Source organism: Dunckerocampus dactyliophorus, chromosome 13 (genome assembly GCF_027744805.1).
Source record: "Dunckerocampus dactyliophorus isolate RoL2022-P2 chromosome 13, RoL_Ddac_1.1, whole genome shotgun sequence".
Lineage (NCBI taxonomy): Eukaryota > Metazoa > Chordata > Actinopteri > Syngnathiformes > Syngnathidae > Dunckerocampus > Dunckerocampus dactyliophorus.
Genome location: NC_072831.1, coordinates 10,765,928 through 10,788,373, shown reverse-complemented (window position 1 = coordinate 10,788,373; position 22,446 = coordinate 10,765,928). Strand labels below are relative to the sequence as shown.

General features: G+C 42.3%; 1 protein-coding gene across 11 annotated transcripts in view; it reads left to right on the top strand.

The window, feature by feature from the left end:
- Window positions 1-20,201, top strand: part of tmem260 (transmembrane protein 260) — a 40,447-nt gene extending 20,246 nt beyond the window's left edge. For 7 of the 11 annotated variants that reach the window (XM_054796998.1, XM_054796997.1, XM_054796999.1 and 4 more), the window contains 13 exons: window positions 8,299-8,476; window positions 8,547-8,660; window positions 8,761-8,940; window positions 9,030-9,070; window positions 10,089-10,175; window positions 13,320-13,428; window positions 13,503-13,675; window positions 15,111-15,282; window positions 15,459-15,598; window positions 16,074-16,250; window positions 18,074-18,127; window positions 18,366-18,450; window positions 18,612-20,201. In XM_054796998.1, the coding sequence (XP_054652973.1) occupies window positions 8,299-8,476; window positions 8,547-8,660; window positions 8,761-8,940; window positions 9,030-9,070; window positions 10,089-10,175; window positions 13,320-13,428; window positions 13,503-13,675; window positions 15,111-15,282; window positions 15,459-15,598; window positions 16,074-16,250; window positions 18,074-18,127; window positions 18,366-18,450; window positions 18,612-18,872 (1,771 nt within the window). In that variant the 3' untranslated portion in view covers window positions 18,873-20,201. Of the gene's footprint in view, window positions 1-1,870; window positions 2,225-8,298; window positions 8,477-8,546; window positions 8,661-8,760; window positions 8,941-9,029; window positions 9,071-10,088; window positions 10,176-13,319; window positions 13,429-13,502; window positions 13,676-15,110; window positions 15,283-15,458; window positions 15,599-16,073; window positions 16,251-18,073; window positions 18,128-18,365; window positions 18,451-18,611 lie in introns of all 11 variants that reach the window. The other 4 variants (XM_054797004.1, XR_008573473.1, XR_008573474.1 and 1 more) reach the window with 4 other exon arrangements.
- Window positions 20,202-22,446: the final 2,245 nt, after the last annotated feature.

Here is a 22,446-nt window from a genome sequence, read left to right as displayed (position 1 = left end):
GTTTGAGGGGGACTACGAAGAGGAAGGAGTTTGAAGGGACAAGCCTGTTTCTCACACAAACTCACGTACGTGCTGTATAACTCAGCCAATGAGATGAGAGCGTAGGCGCTGCCCCGATAATCAGCCAAAGAGATGAGAGCGTATGCGGTGCCTCGATAATCAGCCAATGAGATGAGAGCGGAGGCAGTGCCCCGAAAATCAGCCAATGAGAGCGTGATGCATCAGAAGGCGTCACCAAGTGTTAGTCTGAACTTGCACCGACTTGAGGCATTAATAAAGTTGATTGAAAAAAAAAAAAGACTTGCACTGACTTGACGCTTCATGTTATATGGAATTTCTTTTGTAATACGATGCAAAAACTTTACATAAATTCTTTATGTTCAGTGGAATTTATGTAAAAGGAGGTTTGTTATGCGAGGTGCTATTGTAGTTTGGCTTTCACGTAGTTGAAGGTAAAAATGAACTGGACAAGAGCCAGACAGTACAGTATGCAAGTTTTGTCAAACAAGCTTCAAATATTTTGGGAACACAATAAATATGAGAAACAACGTAGCACGTTTCCACCTAAACCAGGAGGAAATACAGCGAGCTGAAGTTGCTGCCAACCAGAGAACCATCAAGCAAGTGATAACTAATTTGCCACCCAACCCGTAAAAGTGTTTCTGCTTTAAACACTTTTATTGCGAAGGATTTGTGTCCGTATTCGGTTGTTGAGAAGCAGGGCTTTCGTGCAGTATTGCACAGTTTGGAACCCAGATACAACGTCCCATCATAACATTATTTCATTGACACTGCAACTGTGAATAAGGGCAACCTAGTTTTTTCCTTATTCATAATATACTGACGTCTGCACGCATTATTCTGGAATGAGAGCCACTGGTACAGAAATCTATATTTTCTATGAAAGCTGTTGTTGATTTTGCCATACAGCAAAAATATTATTTTGTCAGAGATTCTATGCTCAGGAATTTAGTTTGAAATCAGAAGTCTTATTTATTTGTGAATAATGTCAGATTTTTTAATGTTGATTACTCTTTACTCTGCTACTGGTGCACTTTACTTTTCCTGTTGGTTCTGTTGGTTCTACAATTATTAAAAGATAATAGAAGTACATTAATCTGTTTCATGTTTACAGTATTTTAATTGTGGATCATTACAAATGTGCTTTCTTTTACTAGTACACAGTAAGTAAAGAGAAATTATATATATATATACATATACATACATACATACATACATATATACATACATATACATATATATACATACAAGTGTGTATATATATAAAATTATGCATGGGAAAAATGGGCAAACTATTGATCACAAAAAAAGATGCATCGATAATCGTTTTATCGTCGCATCATAGGCCTCTGAATCGTAATCGCATCGAATCGTGAGGTGACCAGAGATTCCCACCCCTATTCAGAACCAGACACTTTAGATGATTTTGACTGATCTTTCAAGGCACACAGAATATTGCGTTCTATGGCTAAATAAACATGGAATCTACCAAAAGAAAGATTAGACTCCTGTCTTTCATTAGAAAAAAATGTTAGTTTCTACATTTTTCCTTTCTTTAGTAATCAGCAGTAGGTACACAGGTAAGTTTTAGGGAAATATCAGTTCCCGACTAAAAAAAGGATAAAAACAGCTTTTTGATAGATACATTTCAAGCATAACTTTCACTTTGACAAAAATATTTTTGCTGAAATATCTAAACTATATCAACATAAAAAACACATCAAAATACCAATTTATTTACAAATATAACACCATGAACTATTTACAATTTTCACATTTGGAACTGGACTCTGTGTGTGTGTGTGTGTGTGTGTGTGTGTGTGTGTGTGTGTGTGTGTGTGCACCCTAGATCATGATGGCTCCCCTCTCCACTGTGCCGTGTGGAGAACATGTCAGGTGGGATCTCCTTGTCATTCAAGTAATGCTGGAAGCCATCGGGACCGCCAAGGTTACATTTTTCTCCTCTGAGAATAAGACTTTCTTCCACCTTTTAATGTCCCATCTCATGCAAATTCCAAACAAGAAGTAGATAAAACCTTTGAAAACGTTTTTTGTTCTTAAACCCCTTCTCTCGCAGATGCCGTCTGGTGATTGTTGGTGCTTTGCGCCAGTAACAACATTCATTTTGACCTTGATGGACAGCCAGTTGAATCCTTGGGCTCAGGGCCGGTGACAGTTTTTGTGTCTACCACTTGAGTTTTTGGTTTGTAACTCTCAGAATCTTTTAAAACGTTTCAAATGACTGTGTTACTGCATCAAACCTCAGCAGCAATAGCGCGCTGCGAGAGACCTTGCTTATGCGGCTCAACCATCCAACCTCGTTCAGAGAGAAAACTTTTTACCTTTGCCATCAAGAGATCATGACATTGTGAATACCTGACAGATAATGACAATCAACCTACATTTTTGCTAAGATTAAAAGCTGTGTTCTTAAACTTTTGATCAGCTTAATCAGTTTAATGGTTTTGTCAAAAAATGTAAGATCTTGCATTTATTTTCCAACTGGTCTTAAAATTTTGATCAGGAGTGTATTTCCCTGAATGGATTTTGTTCAAGTGAACACCCATTGCTGCTTTTAAAAAGCAAAAATTTCCCGTTTGTGTATATTCTCTTTCCACCGTATCGCGTGCCATATTGTAGTCCAACAGCCTCGCTACCAGACCCCACCCCGCGCACGCACGCACGCACGCACGCACACACACACACACACACACACACACACACACACACACACACACACACACACACACACACACACACACGCAGCATGACCAATGGTTCCCCCAGGACTCATTCTCTAATACAGTTAAACAGATGTCTAATGAAGATGTTATTTCCTCATTACTGGCTATGGGATGGGGACAGAGAGGAGGAGGGCCAGATAGACAGCAGAATACAGTAGCAGTTTAATATTCCTTTTTGCCCGTGGGCCTGAGATTGTGTCTGTCTCGGACGTCAATATTACATTCCTCACCCACCACAGGCAGTCTTAATAAGGCACCCAGCACAGAGACGGATCAGACTACGCAATTACAGTTCAGCCAGAATTAGTTAATGGAATCTATACAGCGACATTTATGTATCACTGCCGTGTGCCTAATGACTTAGTTGGAAAAAGCAGCACGAAAAATGGCTGTCAGTGAATTACATAAACACATGATTTTTTTGTAAATTGCTTTTTTCCCCCCTTCCTGCTGTAATTTTTGTGTGTTGGACCGAGATTATGATGGAATTGCGGGAGAAATTGTCATGTCAGTGGCTGCATTGTTTGAGCAGAATTGTGGTGATTAATTTTGTATGCACTTGAAGCACTGGAGCACTTCCTGGAGGAGGGGTGTCTGAGTCGCAGAGCCGAGGTCCCTCATTTATCCTTCTCGCTTGTGGAGCAGGCTGCATCCTTGTCGCACAGGCAAGGGAGTCTATTTCTGTAATTAGCCTAAAATTGGGTTGTGGCATCCGGCATTCAACTGCGTTTTATTTTGAAATCATTTAATTGGAAAAGATTATACTGAGGAAGTAATAAAAAGATACTATTGTTGTCTTCAACCTATTAATTATTATGACTAGTAATGTCTATTTTTCAAGTAGTTCACAAAATAGAAACTAACAAGTTTACAAATTTGTGTATTTATTTCAATAATAAATTCTTAAGAAGGCAACAATAAGAAAATGCAACATAGGTTTCTTTGCCATATTATTCTGAAACAGTTTATGCCCCCTTAGGTGCGTGTCAGTGATTGGGATGTACACTCCTTATAGTTGGACATTAAGAGAAGTCTGACTTCACAAGTCAATGCGTCAAGCTCATAATTCTTGATTCTAGAATACATGTCTGTAGCTACAGAATATCATTTTTTTTGTACACAGTCGTCCCTTGCCACATCGTGGTTCGAATTTCGCGGCTTCAGTCCATCACGGTTTAAATTTTTTTTTGTTGTATTAATAAGCTATGCTGTTTTATGGTTGAATACGGCCTATTAGTAACAAAAAAATCCATATTTAAGCAAAATGTATGTTTTTTTTTGCCTAAATTAAGCATTTTCAAGCACCAAGAATGGCTAAATGAACTGAAATACAAATAAGACATTAAGAAGGCGCAATCACATTGTGATATCTACTATTCTACACTGGTCACTGGTCAGGTGTCAGTAATCAGTGAAACATACAAGCGCCAGACTTGATCGCTGAAACAACAGGCTTTTACGTCACTTCCTGTCCTCCACACATCCGGGACACATTTATTGCAGCACACGAAAGCATGAGTTTTACTTATGTCTTAACTGGCTTATTTTCTCTGATTATAGCTACTATATCAGGTAATACAAGTGTAACAGTGACTATAGGGGTGTTATTTCATGCGTAAAAGCCTCCATTAATGTTAAAAACCGTATTGAGAAGGTTGTAAACAGGTTTTTTAATGCTCTATCTACCAAACTATTGTATTGTAAGAAGGAATCCTACTTTGCGGAAATTAATTTATCACGATCACGATTTGGAACCAATTAACTGTGATAAACAAATTAAGTAATTTGAAGGTCAACCAATATTTTCTGGAAAAGTATGCCAAAAAACATGTAGGTTTAGCCATAATGTGAGGCTAAAGTCTTGAGACTTCAACTCAGTGAGCAGCTAAATATTACCTCTTTGGCTTTTTTGTGATGCCACCACAGAAGGTTACCAGTGATGGCAAAAAGGATAATTATGATGATAATCGCAGAACTGGAAATGGAAGTTATTGTACTAGGAACAGTATATTATAAATAAAATAAATAACATTTCTTTACACTTGTATTACAGGAATGTTAAAAAGTTACTAAAAACATTGCTTCTGCAGTTAATAAAAGTTTTGAGCGTGGAACCAATGAATTTGCTTTGTTTTCTAATGTTTCGCTAATGTTTTCTGTTGAATTAAAACTCAATAACTACACTTTGGCAGTCTCTTCAAGGTTTGAATTTTCTTTCGACTTACAATAGCATGTTATACCATTTTAAACGTGTAAATTTGTACCTCAATTGCAGTCTGGCTTTTGGTGTTCAAAGCAATGCATGCCACTGTAATATAATAGCTACTAAGTACCAACCTAGTGTCCTAGCCAAAGGAGAGCCCAAGGGTGTCATTGAGGGCCAGCTGGAAGCGTATGCCTCAGCCCAAGTAGGCCACCTTCTCTACGGGTTCCCTTCCCTCTTCAGGAATGTGTGATTCTTTTCCAGCGCCGCTTCCCCAAACTCGTTGCCTGGTTTGAGAACAGTGCAGTGCTGATCCGGGATGGCACAGTTGTGGTATTTATTGTCTGGTCCCTGAGGCGGGGTCGGTTGTTGGATGCCCCGGCCAGCTCCATTGTGAAGTAGCATTCGTTGCACAGGGTTGGTGTAGGCTTTTGTGTGCAGTTATTTAGCACAGATGACGGCTGCTGCTGCTGGCACGTCTGAAGCACGCACTGTAGAGACAGCTCAAGTGGTAAATGAGGCAGGTCCCATTTTGACACTTCAAAGTGGTTTTACTGAGCTTTTGTTGAGTCCTTGAAGGGGGACACTGCTTAACGGAGCCTGTTGTACCATTGTCATTTCTTATTTGTGTATTTACCTTTCATCTTTCTCATTCAATCTGTGTTCAAAATATTTTTATTGCACTTTTTTTGCCTGTAGGACTATGAAACTAGACCATTGTTAATTGACATTATTTCTGTAGTTTGATGTCTCATTTTAGGCTTCATGTCTTGTCACAGAGGTTAATTGCCTGGGTGAGCTCTCAGACAATTTGGCAGTGGGGGTTCATTTCAGGGTAGAATAGTCTTGTTGTCAGTTGGATTGTTCTTTTGCCACGTTCCAACCAGGCTTTTGTCGCTGAGCCATTGCATTTCTGCACAGTAGCATCCTGCACCACAGAGCGGCGATAAGGGGTAAAGCATCCACTCTGGTCTCAGTGTGTCCTGCTTTATCTGTGCGCCCTGGGAGCAGCCGGGCTGGAGAATAAGCTGTCGAGAGGCTGAAAGGCAGACGTGGACCCAGGTGGTCCCATGCAGACAGACGGGCCATTTACAGTTGTACTGTACACACATCACTGGGCTCCAACAGACTGTCAAGCTCTAACAGAGAGATTTGTCAGCCACCCAGTGAGAATAAAGTAGTAGAAGAAGAAAAAAATGTGTCTGAATATGTGACAAGTTCTGCATATCTATCAGGTGGGGCTTAAGGAGCCAGAACCGACTTGTTGTAATAACTGTGTCCGTGGAACCCCCCTTTAACTACTCTGCACCCACAAAAAACCCACCCCCTGCTAGGTGTGTGAGCTGTGGGTTAATTGTCAAGCGGGGAGGTAAAAACTTGTGGTCCCCATTTGCCCCCACCACCTTTATCCCTCCTTCAAGTTCTGCTTCAACTAATTCCTGGAGCGGTGCGGCGAGGGAAGACGCTGCTATCTCTTATTAAGACCCGCGCCTCGACGCCCCATCAACACGCTCTGCCCCCCACACCCCTTTCGCACACATGCTCACCAAGCTCGCCTTACAGTGAACACAGAGGGGAAAAACAGTGACGAAGAGAGAAAGCCCAAGAAAAAGGGGGAAGTAGTCAGCAAGCAAGAGTTTTTTTTTCTGCCCTCTCTCCCTCTCTTTTTTCCCGCTGATTTACCGCGCTTTTTTCAGAAAGCTCCATTGTTCCCCTCGCCTAAGTCTCATCAGGCCTTTTGTGGCTGACTATCACAGCGGCAAGCAGAGAGCTGGAAATGTATAAATGGTATCATGCCTTCTGATTAATGGCGGTGCTTATGAGTCAGGTCTGATAACGGGCCTGCTCTCTACTCAATTTCAGATACCGTTAATGGAATCTGTCTTCTGCGATTGTAATGTGAGAGCGCCTAATTTGCTATGGAGCTTGAAGCTGTCACCGGCAAGGGATTGTGGGGTCATAAGGGACCTGGCAGCCGTTTGGCCTGCAGCTTGTATCTGCCGCGCTGAATAGAGCAGCTCTCTGCCTGTCAGTTAGCTGATAGGCTGATGAGGACTCTAAGCCACTCCACACAATGGCGGAAGGGGCCATACTGCCTGACTTCCCTAATTGTCGTGCCTGCTCATATTTCCGAGCCAGCATGCAAGGGACTGGGCTGCTCCTTTTTTTTCATTTCTCTTTTGCCCCCTCTTTCTCTGTTTGAACTTTTTTTTTCCTGCTTTAGTTCCTCCTTCATCCAGCGCACTGTCTCTCCCCTTTTAACACACATTTGACTGCATTATTTTCCTTCCCCCTCCCCTCCTCCCATCATTTGTCACCTCTCTCTCCTTCCTATGTCTCTCATTTTAGTGAGTGGTGGGTCTTAGCGTATGACAGATTAGGCCAAGTTTGCTTCAATTACTGCAAAGGGGATGGAGACATTACAGGAGAGGAGGAAGGAGAAAAACTTTTGTGCACACATTATATTTAAGAAGCTGAGGATAAAGTGCTATCGCTACCACAGCGCTTTCTATGCCGGTCTGTTCGAGATCAACCAGCTTCTTTGAGAAGAGGGGGGTATATTTTTTGATGTTATGGCTCAATTCACAGAGAGTGTTTTTCAAGGTCTTGTCTGTGAAGCAAACTTGGGTTGCGGAGAGATTAAAATGGCTCTCCAAATTAGTCTAGGGAAGTGGTGACATACGTATTTGACTGCATAACTTCAGTTTTGTGTGAAACTGATGATTTTTTTTTTTTAATTTTCATTTTTGTACCACCGCAGAATAAAAATAGGGGAAATACTCAAAAGGGTGTGCACAGAACTGAATACATGCACATATTGCAATATATTTGCATTGTATATTAAGACCAGAGGATTATAGTGTTGACTTAGTGCTATGTTTGCATGCTTAGTCACTGATGCAGCATCCTAACCTCCAGATAGGTACAGAAGTATGGGAACACCTGATGATTATGTGTATGTAGGAACTCAAAATGGGGAGGGGGGAGGAAATCCACTGCTGTGTGCATTTGCAACCACAGCAGCTTCCACTACTCTGGGAAGTCTTTCTACATGTACAAATTTGTCTCCATTCATCCAGAAGCGTATTTGTTAGGTGATGTTGGATGATGCTGATGTTGGACGAGCAGGCCTAATACACAATTCATAGGCGTTTGATGGTGTTGAGTTCATAGCGCTGCGTGGTCTATTTAAGTCGTCCCAATGCCATTCCATGCTTTTAAGTGCTTTTGCACTGTGAACGCACAGAATTGTTCAAAATGTCTGGGTTTGTTGATGAATTGAACGACTACCCAAACTACCCAGTATGATGCTCTGTCCTTTTCTCTCAGGCTGGCTGGACCTGGTCCTGGAGCAGCACTTGCTGGAGGAGTCTTTGCAGTGTCTAGACTCAGCTGGCAGTGGTCTATGGTTGCAGAGGTCTTTGCCCTTAACAACCTTTTCACTGGGTTGCTCTTCCTCTCGACTGCTAGTTTTCACTTGGCTAAGAATGCAGCGGAGAGGCGGAAGGTAATTTTTGACTTTCATGCTCCTCTGGTCACTTTTCATATTTTATGTTAAGATATTTTGCTTTTGTTAGGTCTCACAGTGGGGTGCACTATGCTGCGGTTTGGGGCTCTGTAACCAGCATACTTTGTTGCTGTATGTGCTTGTAGTCATACCGTGGGTCTTCCTTAGACTTTACTCCCACAGGGTAAGCTTGATGTTATTACATAGTTGCTCCTAAACTGAAAACTTTCCTTGATTGCAAATCTGCTTGGTAATTGACAAAATATTCCACATTATCTTGACAGGAGCTCTCATTGCTTAGCCTTGTATCAATGGGAATATGCTTCTTGCTGGGTTTCCTGCCCTACATCTACCTACCGCTCTCTTCCTACATGAACTCAGCCCGTTGGAGCTGGGGGGACCAGACCACCATGTCAGGCCTGCTAACCCACCTGCTGAGGGCTGAATATGGCACCTTCAGTCTGGTATTAGCTGTTTGCTATTTGTTACTCTAGTTTCCCTTTTTGTCTTCTTGTGTACGCGTCACTTATTTGCACACTTCTTGTGTTTGCAGGCAAAGACAAACAGCTCTGCGAACCTGACCACAATGATTTTGTGAGTTTCTCCCCTTTCTACTTGACCACATTTATTTGATGTCTCATTGTATATTCAGAGATCATGATGTAGAAGGAGAACCCAGCTACCCGTTGAACTGGTTTTGGCAATGCACGTATTTTTAATCACAAACACACCAACATGTTCATAGAACGCCATCATTTCAGCAGCCAGTCCCTCTCTCTTCCAGGGGCTTTTGTTCTTCTACTCTTCCCCCATCAAAGCACAAGTGAACCTTCTTAGAGGGCCAAATCACTGTTTTGTTTCTCCAGCAGTTTGAAATGATCACTCAGCGCTGGTGTTTAAAGCGTGACGAGCTGTGATGACAGACACTGCAATAGTGCTGGAAAAATTGTATTTTCTCCACTTCACCCCCCCCCCCCCAAACACGCACACATGCATACCCACCCGATTCCATCCCCCTGCTCCTCGCTACCAGCGCCACAGTCTTTCCACTCCTCGTATCTTTCTCCAGCTGATGGAATGGGGGTGCCTGTGCATCTTAAGACCCCCCACCGCTGCGCCATCCCTCTGCCAGGCACCCACTGCTACTCATCACCCCCGCCGCTTGATGGACAAGTGCACCTTCAAGATGGGAAAGAGAGGCGAACATGACAGGCATGTCGCACTGGAGAAGTAAACCCGCTGGAGAAGCTGACACAACCACTCGCAAGCACACGCTCATGAGCACACTCACACATAGTGTACATTGCAAGATGTAGGGACTCAATAAGCTGTCAAATAGAGATGGGTATTAAGCAAGAGGCAGGAAACTATCTGGGCGCTCTGAGCAAGAGCTCTGTGACTGACAAGCGCTGAGTGGAGAGGATGGGACAGCGGGGGGGTGCGTGACACTGTCATTTGAATCTGTCAGTCTGTTTGAAAGGAGGAGTGCGTAGTCCAAGGAGTTTGTTTTGGTCGGGGACGGGAAGGCATTTCATAATTGGTGTCCTTGAGTTCTGTCACTGGCCGAGTATCTGAGTTTGTCTTTTGCATGCATCACACTGTGTGTTTCCAGGGCCCAGTTGGACCACTACCTTGCAGACCTTTCCCTTCCTGTTGTGGTTCTGGCCGGAATAGGCATTTTTCTCTCCGCAAGGAATAGGTAGGATGAGGGAGCAAGTAGTCTGACTTTACTCTACACATGTCTGCAGCCTGCAGTCATGCAGTCTGCAGCCACTTCAACTAAAAATCAACCCCCCAAGAGTTTCAAACAGTGAACTCAACCACTGACAAAAGCCTGTTTTTTTAAGCTTTTGTGTGCACATTAGATGCTTTTATTCCTTTGTGTGTCTACAGCAGTCCAGTAATGAAGCAACGTATTCCATTAGAGACTTGCACTTAAATGCTACCCCCGGTTTGGTACGCTAATGAAAAAGTGCAAGGCATGTCACTGTAGATGCCAAAATGAAACAGTGCATATGCTAATTTACCCAATGATGGATACATTTTAATGGATTTTAAAGTAAAATACAACCTCTGTTTTCGATTTTTCTATGATTCAGTTACATTTTTCCCAAAATTTTGCCTCTGTTCTCCGACACTCTGTCTCGGTTATTGTACAATTTTTGCTTAACAAACTCGTATTTTACTCTTTGACACACAGAATCTTGTGGCATGAATTAAGATGTGGAGGGACTACTCCCAGCATTCCTTGTTTATTCAGCCATTTTGGATCGCACACCCAACACTGAATCTCGCAAGACTCAGTTTTCACAATACTATGGCATTTTTTTTGTATATATATATATATATATATATATATATATATATATATATGTGGAAGTGGATTAATTGTTTTCATGTGTTTTGTTTAACGAATTAATAGCAAAAACCGAGGTTCCACTGTAATGTATTGTGCATTGTGATGATGAAAAGAAAGATACATACAAGCTTGTTTATGAAAACCATCTGACCAAAATCAGGATTGCGTCTTTTCACTAGTGTTTTTTTAAGTACATTTTACAGCATAGCTGTGATGAATATGTGATTCAGCGCTTGGCCCCAGCTCCTTATGACTCAGTTTACTTTACACAACGACCCGCTTAGCAAGCTTGCTGGTGGACTCACACATACTATATTTATATTTAAAAAAAAACAAAAAAAAAAACAGGTTTTGGTAAGCAAATAGATGGTCCTACAAATAACTATCCAGAGATACATTATATGTGCAGAAGTATTGAGACACCTGGCTATACTGTCTGAGTTGATATAAAAGAACATATGCATTTAGGCAACCTCTGTTTCAAGCTACTTTTGGGAAAACTTTCTACTCGATTTTGGAGTCCGTGGGGAATTTTTGTCCAGCCGTCCTTAAGAACATGAGGTCAGAGGTCACAGATGTTGGACCTGCATTCTCAGTTCTTGTTCTAAATCGGGTTAGGGAACCTATGGCTCAGGAGCCAGATGTGGCTCTTTTTATGACTGCATCTAGCTCTTAGACATTTCTTAACTTTCTTAACTCTTTTTGCTGACATTTTAAAGTAAAACAACACAAATCAAGGTGTAAAATTATACAACTTTCTTATGCATTTTAATCCATCCATTGATTTTCTACCACAGTGCGGGTGGCTAGAGCAAATGCCAGCTGCCCTTCCCATATTTTCCGTGTCAGACACCAAAACTATTATTATTGGGTAATACGGTAGCCTACCCGGGTCATTGAGAGGTCAACAAGTAAACGTCCCTCCTTTAATCAAATAGTCAACTAGCTAATTCTGCAGAGCCAACCCTTTTGACGAAGAATGTTATGATTTAATTTATTTGAACATGCATACAGGTTACACTGGGATATAGCACATATTACAATTCACAGTTCCACATGTCCAAAAGGAGTAGGAAGAAGCAAAGCTTATTTAATCCTACCCCTCATCTGTTTTACATCAGTTACAATTCCTTTGTTCACTTCCTGTATTCCAAATACACTCTCTTCTAGTTGAAGACATCAAAATTTAATGAGATAATGTAATAATGTGATAAATAGTTGGAAAAAATAGTCAAATTTAGTCAGATTTCTTGTCACCGTGACTACTTGAGTTGACAAATAGACATAACAAAACATAGTTTGCTTTATGCATAATTTGGGCTGTTTGAAAATCAACTAGATCATCAAATTTTAATAACTGTGATTTTAGAAATAGAGGATTTGTATGTTCTCGATACGCAGCATTACGGATTCTCCTAACTGATCTCTTTTGCAGTATCTTTAGCGAGTGAAGTATACCTTTTTAGTTATTTCCCCATATCTCCACACAATAAGTTAGATATGGCCAAAAAAAAAAGAAATATACGGAGTACGGTGGCATATGGTCGTAATGCAGATGACAGAGTGGAAGTGCAGGTACAGTATAAGTCTTTAATTAGTCAGGAGCAGGTGCAGGTACTCAGTCTTGTTGCCAGAAGGGAAACAAAAAGTGACAGAGCAAAAGGCTCTCTGCAAAAATAAGATATGACAATCAACCAGCAACAAGGGAAGCGACCAGGTGAACTATCCATCCATCCATCTATTTCCTATGCCGCTTCTCATTAGGATCACGGGGGCATGCTGGAGCCTATCCCAGCTGACTTCGGGCGACAGGCGGGGTACACCCTGGACTGGTCGCCAGCCAATCGCAGGGCCTGAAGAAAACCCACACATGCACGGGAAGAACATGCAAAATCCACACAGAAATGCCCAATGGAGATTCAAACACAGGTCTTCCCGATCTCCTGACATGCTAACCACTAGACCACCGTGCGCCCCTCCAGCTGAACATGGTTAGCATGTTGGCCACACAGTCAGGAGATCAGGAAGACCTGGGTTCGAATCTCCGCTTGGGCATCTCTGTGTGCATGTTCTCCTCGTGCGTGAGCGGGTTTTCTCCAGGTAATGTGGAGAATGTGAGGACCTATTATATTCGGAAATTGTTGGTCTTGCTTAAAAATTCTCGCACTTAGTTGTATTCCATGTTAAAAAATATTAAATGGCTCTCCCATTTTTTAAAAATTGTGTCTTGCATGGCTCTCTGAGCCAAAAAGGTCCCGACCCCTGTTCTAAATGCACCCTTGTTTGTAAAAGTCATGCTGGAACAGAAAAGGACTTTCCTTAAATCTAACAAGTAAAGCGTAAATCCTAATTAATTCATTGATAATGACGTGATCATGTAAGACTTTGTCCATATAGTGTTTATACAAGAATATTTGTATTACTTACTTGTAATCAACTACATTGGAGATTCATGTTTTCATGCAGTGTTTTCTCCTGTGACAGAATGTGTCGCTCCCTGTCCTGGTTGTTAACTTCCATGCTGTTCGTATACTCATTGTTTTTTGGTTGGAGAGCCAACTTGGACATCAGTAGACCTCTACTGCTTGGTGTGGTAAGAAAGCGAATTTGACACAATTCATCTTCCTGTTATGTACAGTAGTCTAAAAAAACGGACCACTACTGCAGGTTGAGCGTTTTTGGATCCAAGGTGATGCTGTATTGTGTGTGCTGGCTGGCCTTGGCTGCAGCCTGACCCTGTCTGGGTTGGAGCACAAGCTGGGCCATGCAGGGTTGTGGAAAACAACAGGCTGGGTCCTCACCACAGCTCTACTGGCAAACATGGCACACACTAATTACAGGTAAGCACTGCATTTAATCAGCATACACTACCGTTCAAAAGTTTTAGAACACCCCAATTTTTCCAGTTATTTATTGAAATTCAAGTCGTTCAAGTCCAATGAATAGCTTGAAATGATACAAAGATAAGTGGTGAGGTGCCAGATGTTTAAAAAAAGGTAAGGTTACCCAAAACGAAAAGATAATGTGTATTTCAGAATTATACAAAAAGGCCTGTTTCAGGGACCACAAAATGGATCAACAATTTAAAGCTATTATGAAGAAATGGAGGTTGATCAAGCCTTGGCAGTTGGTGCAACTAATTGCCACAGGTGTTCCAAGTTCTGGAGTACTTACTACTTCCTCTGTCTGCATAAAAACAGTGTTCGTAACACACTGTGGTACTATACCCGCGTGAACATCAGTTGAACAGCATTGTACTGGAGAAAGTAATTTGTTTCTACAAAAAGAGAGACAGACCATCTTAACACTTAAAAATGTAGGATTTTCCTCCAGAGAAATTGGAGCGTTCTAAAACTTTTGACCGTTAGTGTACATGCTTTAATTAGTGTTACTTTGTGGGGAAAAATTGATCATCTTCAGTAATGAAATTAACTTGTACAGTTTGCTTTGCAAAAATAATTCTTTTTATTTTTATTTTATTTCCCTGCCACCATATCCTGTTTGCACTTGAAATTGAGGTACCATAGCAATAGCAGTTACATACAGTATATAACAGTTTACTCAAAGTTGTTTCTTTGTTGTTGTTTTTAGTTTTAACTGGCATGAAAAAGGGCTTCAGTCATTTACAGTGGGTCTAAATCCTCTCTAGGAATTAAGCAACTTTGAATTTTATGAACTCCCACTTCATAGCATTTATATGTCCCAAGTTAGTCCAACAGAGAAAAGTTAAAAGAAAAGAAAAAGGAAATGAAAAGTCCTCTCTCATACAGTACCTTCTGAAATCCCCATGCATAAGTTTTCCCTGAGTCAACCCGATTTGTTTCCACTCTGTGCTTCAGACCTGCGGTATGAACATGTCAGGTTTTCTTTCTGCTCACCCAGTGGTAGGGGCTGAAGAGAGGCACGGTTAGCACATAGATTCCACTCACTGAGCTCAGCCTGAGATGTTAGCTGTCCGAGAAGGCAGATTACACTAGTGAGGTGCAGGGAAGTGCCAGACAGCCATCACTGAGCGGCTTTGATCAAGAGGAGAGCATGCCCTGCGCTGTCACACCCATCACACCTGTCTGCTCACGATTAGATAGGCAGCCCAAGCACGTTGCACAGGCGGAGGGGCGGGGGCACTGACAACTTACCCTCAGAGCACCTTGTAAGCACACTCACCAGTAAACACACCCTCTCACACTCCATTTATAAGTGAAGTGAAGATGCACTCTTACCTGTTCTTAAATGCAAGTAAACACAGCTGCTGTTTTCATGTGTTGATGATCTTAGGGAATGTGATCAGAGCAAGAACAGTGTGGTGGAACGGTTTGGCAGGGAGCTTTTAGCTTCCTTCTCAGCGGACGCCATCATCCTGACCAGGGGAGATCTGCCAGGGAACTCCCTCCGCTACCTGCACTATTGTCTTCATGTACGGCCTGATGTGCAACTGGTTGACCAAGAGGTCAGAACTTCACCTTCCCCTCACTCTTGTTGAGTTTGGGTCAAAGACAAAATGTCCGTTTCCTGTCAGATAATGAATGACACTATATGCACCCCGTCATATTTGATTTTGCTTTTCTTTTTTTGTAAAATCTGAATTATTTTCAGTTTCCTCTGTCAACCATTTCCTCCTTTTAGATGATGACGTACACTTGGTATGTGGCCAAGCTGGGGCATCACCACCCGCGGGTGCACTTTCCTGGCCGCCAGTGGGACCCGGTCCACTTCAAGGTGAAAGACACCTTCAGTCTGGAGCAGTTTCTGTCTTTCAACTCGCAGTAAGTCACAGAGAGAAGGGGAATGAACACACAGATAAAAGTATCCAAGTGGGTGATCTAATAAGGCAGTGGAGTAGTTGACCTGGCAGAAAGTGCAGGGTGAAGATAAGCCCATAGATATATTAAGTCCTTAAAAGGACTTTGATGAATCACTAAAGTCGACTAATCTGCTTGATTTTGTTAAATAGCCTCAAGTGGACTCTTTACTCCCAGTGTTCTGGAACTGGCAAAAGACGTGTTAATACCAAGACCACCAGGGGGCACTGTTTGCTAGGCAAAAAATGTCAGTCTTCCAGTAGGGCAACACTGTCCTATGGCACTAACCCTCAGGGCCTAAGTCTTTTTAAAGACCTGTTAGAAGATACTTGGAAGTGCTGGATTTAAATTACCTTCCACATGTGACCTGGGATGAGAGAAAGAAGTGGCATTGTGTTATATATTTGACCCTTGTATGGATCATTTTTGTTTTCTGCAGGAGGGATGTGTTCGCCTGTATTGGGCTCTCTGATGGAGACCAGAGCTGGCACCGTAGCTTCTCCAGCTGGCCCTTTGGTGTGTGTGACTTCTTGGTACCTGCTCAGAGGCAATTACACCCCAAACAGTGGGCCAGTCGCACACGCAACCTTTATAACTGGAGCGAGCCACACAACAGGTACACTCTCAAAACATCCTAAAGAGTTTATCTTGTAAACTGACCACAACATTAAGTACACCCAGACCATGTAAGGCGTTCCAATACATTAGCTTAGGAGTTGCCAAACTTCTTTCTTCTGAGAGCTGCTTTTACAAAATGAAAATGGCAGAGAGAGACTCTTTTGTAACATTTATTTTCATAGCTTATTTCAACCTAAACAAACTGAAGATGTTTGTTTTGCCAGAACATTGCACAAATGTTGATATCCACAACATAAAAAAACAATTTGTTCATCTGCACCTTGTCTTTCAGTATGCATTTCTTTCTAGTGCAGGAGTTTTATCACGGTTAGAGCTACTTTGACAAAAACACAAAAGCTATTTGTGTTTTATTTATATGACTGGCAACATTTAAACTGTAAATTGCAAATATTTTTTGACCCTTAGATGAGCCACTCAGTATTAGCTGGCGAGCTACCGGTACCTCACAAGATCCTGAGATCCCTGCGTTAGCTACTGTATATCAAATATTTTGCCATTACAGAGATAATAATGTTTAATGTAATTTCACAAAACTGTATGTTGTAGTGTGCAGTGGTGTGGACCTGCACTGCATCAAACAGAGCTGTTTCTGATATTTTGGTATCTTTAGCTAAATCATAAAGTGATATATGATGCACTTATTTAACAACCTACCACAAAAATTATAAATATGTTGATAATTTAGTAATTTGCAGGGTCAATTAAAAACAAAGAAAACAGAATTCTTGAAACTTCAAATGCACAATATTGTGCCACATAATTGCATTCCATATGGTGTGCTTGGCATATTTGAGTACACCCTCATTTGTGAAAAAAAATCTTTTAGTAAGTATGAAAACAGTTCGCTGTAACTTGAGTTTTATTATCACACACGTATTGAAATATGTAATTGTTGGTGCAAAACATCAAGGATTTGCTGATAATTTCCATATACTTTATACATTTTCCTCAATCATACATCATTTTGTTAAAGGTTGCTTAAAAAGAGACTAATTGAAAACCAGAGTTTTGCTATTTTCTGTATGTAGGCTCTCATAAAAAACTTTTAATTCTCCCAGAAAGACACTTGTCATACATTTGAATCTCAATTGAGTATTTTATTGCCGTTCCGTTTGTCACTTGTCATGGCAGAATAGTAAACGCCATGCATTTTTATCAATAAATGCCAATCTGCTTGCGTCCCCCCACTTCCTCTTGTCTCGGTGCTCCTGATTCGTCCTCATGGAGCTTGGCTGTGCTGTGTTCTCCATGCTGTGATCCGCTTTCTTTGTGAATTCAAGCAGAGCAAGACATTAGGCTCTCAGCCATTTGAAATGAGAGCGGAGATGGAAAATAATGAGTTTCATATTGCATTTTGTCAATAACTGTGTCAAAAGTGGAATTAGTCAGAGCTACATAGTCTGTTGCTGTTGCCAGCAGCCCCTCATTCACTTAGATATCCACGGTTGAATAGTGTGACATTATTTCCCGCACTCTCACGACAAGCGTGTCCGTTTATGCCCACCAGCCAAATATTAGTGCAGAGACCCTGCTAAAATATTCTTTTGAAGAAGCGGTCAAGTGGTTAGAATCTACAAAGTGGGAAAAATAGGCAAATGTAGTTTTACTCCATGTCTAATGTGCAGGCTGGCATTGTTGCTCAGTCATTTAAAGTTTATGCAGACAACATTGATGTTTCGTGCTTCAAACCCTGCACGAGTGTAGTGGAACAATATAGTCATGTTTGTATTCATTTAGAGCTAGTACAAGCTACTGCCTGAAGCTGCTCAGATAAGTTTTTTTTCTTCCATATGTGAACAGTTTCCATCTTGCATCCTGGGAGCGTGTGGCGAACGAGGAGATGTGGCAAGCCAGGTACAGTCAAACTATCTATCTTTAGATGCTTATATACATATACATATACCAAATGCAAGCTACACACTTGCTAAACCATCTCCATAAGCCAATCCAGTGTGGTAAAGCATCTACAGTGCATATGCATCCGGTTCTATCTCCATAAATCACTCCATTGAAGTGGTGTGTCAGAGAGCGTGGCTCATCCATTCATCCATTCATCCAGCACTTAGCCCTGAGCCTGCATGCTTTGTTTCAGGATGAAGACAGCTTTCTTTCTGTTTGACCTGGCTGAGAGGATGCAGGGAGAGGGCAAAGCTGACCTCTTTGAGCTGTCTTACTCTGTGAGTCAACAAAGCTTGAACAGCAGTTATACTTTTTTAAAAATAAAAGCAGACCGATTTAAGTACCACAATGTACGCATTGCAAAATTTGTTGCGTTTGAAGAACATCTGCTTTCATAATAGTCTCCGTCTATACATGCTTGTCTGTATACCCCTCACAGCTGTATAAGGAGCTTGTGGAGGCCCACTCCAACTACCCTCCCAACTGGGACAAGAACCTGGCACTGGCCTGTGAGAGGCTGCTTCGCTCAGGTCACCAGGGCCACAATCCAGATGGCCTGCTGACCTGCAGCATCCAACACTTTAGCCTGTACTTGGACAAGGATCCCACAGATCCGCAGGCGCCCGCCATACGCTCGGCCATTGCCCACCTTCTGAAGGAGAGAGACTGGCAACCCAAGCACTTCAAGAAAACCACATGACATGTTTTTACGCAGACCTATGTGGTGGTGACATGCAGAAGGTGTGAAGCTGATCTACATGTAACAAGCCTCTTGTTTGGCAGGTCCTCCACAAGGAAGCTCAATAATGTAGTTCTGTTCAAGACTAAATTGCCACACTGGACTTACTACTAAATAGGATTTGGCCATACTTGTACTGGACTCCAGGAAGCCTTGAATGACCTCAACAAAAAGCTGCCTGTGCACCCATTTAGACTCGCCCATTTGATTGCTTTATCATTACATCTTCTGCTCCACCCCCCTTCCCTGCCCATGCAGCTTTTAATGTACTGATTATTTTAGCCTTGGCCGCCGCTCCACTTCTCTTTTTTTTTTCCTCACATTAGGACGACGAGATTGAGGGAAACCCAATTTGGGGGCAGAAATGGGGGATTAGAGCAGCTGTTTAATCTAGGACAGACTTGCACTGTGCCACCCAGTCCACTCTCCACACGCCGAGCACTTGCCACCCATCCCCCTGTCCATCAATCAGTCGATCTTAGATGGTCTTTTAAATGTTTAAAACTAATGGATTCGACGAGGGTTTTTTTTTCCCCTTCGCTCTTCCGGTAGGCCTGTAATCTCTCATGGATTTAAATGAAATATGAAATGTCACAATGCCAGAGACCCTTTTAAAGGTGTGTGTGTGTCAATTTGCTATTGAATCTCTATGCATGTGTGTGAACATGCATAGCTCTCATGCTCCAGACCCATGTGGAAATTGTCAGAGAAGGGAACAGCCCTCTGATTATTTGAGAAATTGTGCAAAGTCCTCATGTATAGAAAAATTAACATGTCTGCATCGACTCACGTGACCCTGAGACAATAGATGGAGGATGCTGATCTTAAGATCCCAAGGCATCAAAGCACTGCTTTCTCTGAATATAATCTGGAGCAGTAAAAAAAAAAAAAAAAAAGAAGAGCAATACAAGTCACTTTGGACATTTTGGTTCCCCAATTCAGTTTTACAGGTTTAATAAAGAAATTGGGACTACAGAAGAGTTCCTGTTGTTGTTACCCACCACAATTGTAACCTCAAAAGTTGTATGTTTACATTTGTGAGGTGAGCTGTCTTACGCCCGCTTTCCATTTTTACTTTACTTGTCTCCCCTCCGCCCTCACCCCGTCTTCCCCAAAACCCTCTTCTGCTCTCCTGTCCCCTTTCTCTGAAAGTCAGTTGCCCACCCTAAATCAGCAAGCTGCCGAGGATTGTGGGAACCCGTAGAATCGGCGTGACCGAGGATGCAGGCAGGGAGCCACGACAACGCTGGAATGTGGGGCGTCTGAGGAGATAAGAGCTCTGTGAGCCCAGCCAGGGAGAGTGGAGGGATGGGGCAAGGATGGGGGGGATAGGAGGCACTGAGGGTGAGACAGGAACACAGAGAGCAGCAGGTCTATGAATGGGGAGACAGAAAGACAACAGTATAAACAGCCAGAGAGTAAGACAGTGCGAGAGAGGGGCGGGGGACTTAGAAGGGGCACACTCCGGAGATGGGAAGCCAGCCTTATTCCTCTTTGCATTTCATTTACATCCCTGGCCGTATCGACCAATCGGATTGGGAGCAAAGCCCAGGGCTTAGGAGGGGAATAAAAAGACAAAATGTCTTTGCTGCTCTCATCCCTCCCTGATAATACCCTCTCTGTTTTTCTTTTTTCTTTTTTCCTCCCGTCTATAAGTAGATATTGTCCGAAATGCCAGCAGAAAAACGACACCTCCGCTTGCTGTGTATCTCAGATAGACTGAGCGCGGAGCAGGGGCTGAAAAGACAGCTTTAGCAACTGGGCCTATCTCCACTCCTCTCTCTGGCTGCATGCAAGCTGGGAGTGGAGGGAGGCGGCGGCTTGGGACATGGCGGCTAGTGTTTGGGAAGAGAATAGAGGGTGTGAGAGGCATGATATACTGAGCTGGCCACAGTTTTCGCGGAGTCTTATACTCTGGAAAAACTTTGCACGCAGATCCCATTTTTAAGCATGAGAAACCTGTTTCAAGGGTGCTTACCAGGCGCCACCCATCTTTGTGCTGGGTGCCAACTTCTGCCAGCAAACTTCCACACGCATTCTTTGTTGTTACTCAAGAATGAGTGCTAAGTTGCTGCTCTGAGTGAAACTCTTCAGGATGACTAATTTAACATACACCAAATGATCAAAAGTATTGGGACACCTGCCCATTATACCCACAGAATGGGACAAGCTACAACAGCTTCCACTCGTCTGGGAAAACTTTCTACAGGATGTTTGAAGAACACTTGAGATCGTACATCCATGATGTTGGACGAAAGTGGCTTGCTAACAGTCTCTGTTGTAGTTTTTGATTGGGTTGAGGTCAGGGCTACACATCCAAGCACGCATGCATTGGCCTTCACCAAAAATGTTTTCGCAAAGTTGCTTCATTATAATTGTCCAAAATAACTGACTACAAAAACTGCACACATTTTGTAGATATGGTTTACATCAACTGTTTTTTTGTTTGTTTTTAGCTTTGAACAGATTGATCCCATCAATATGTATTGACTTGAATTATGTCCATTAACGTCTGTGTTGACATGCTATGATTGATTCTCAGGAGTTTGTTTACCATCGCCAGTGACGTGTCATTGCTGTTTCTCAGTGTGTGGCAGCCACGGTCTGTCTTTATTGCAGGTACGGTATGTTTGTAAGCTTAATGACTTTATTTATATCTTTGTTGTGCCCTTCTTTGTTGTGCCCTTCTTTGTGGCCATGTTTATATTTGAGTGGCGACCATTGTGCAGCGAGGGATTTTGCACAACCCACCCTGGTTGCTGTGACATGTAAGTTTACTGTTGGGACCCCTGCACTGTCTCCTCATCAGAGGTAAGGATCACAAACACCCTCATCCCGCTTGTCACAAACAGTACCCTAAAATTTAACAAACCAAACAAGAGAGATGGATTAGAATTCAGAGGGCTAGAGAATGGGACACCTCCCATTTACAGCATCAATTGTTAGCCATTCTCTGGTCGACTCAAGGCCCAACACACCCCCACTGGTCCACTGGACTGTGCAAAGTGATGGGATTTTAGTGTCAACAGAGGGACAATGTATGCTTGTTTTCTACATCAAAACCTCACTGTAATTTTAAACGAATGTTTTTATTTGCACGTATGACAGCACTTCACACGCCATGTTTGGCTGTCTGCTTTGTGCACATTTCCATAAAGTTTTAATCTGCCCATGTGGGAAAACTTTTCAGTTCTTCCTAGAATATCATACCCAAGTTGCCGTTGTTATCTTGTGTACACACATTTGTTTATTTGATGTGGCGCCTCTCCACTACAGCACTTGTGTATATCAAAGACAGCGGTGCACGACATAATTGAAAATGGCTACCGTGGCGAAAGGTCTCTCTATGCCTGACTGCAAAGAGGGAGGGAAAAAAAGCTCTCCGCTGCCGTCTTAGATTTATTTAAATAAATGAGGAGTAAACTGACAAATTAGGCACCTTTATGGATGCCCCTGGGCTCTCTCTGGGATACTTCACTTTCCCCAATCCACTCGACACAGGATAATATCTCTGTACGCTTGGAGAGGCGAGTGC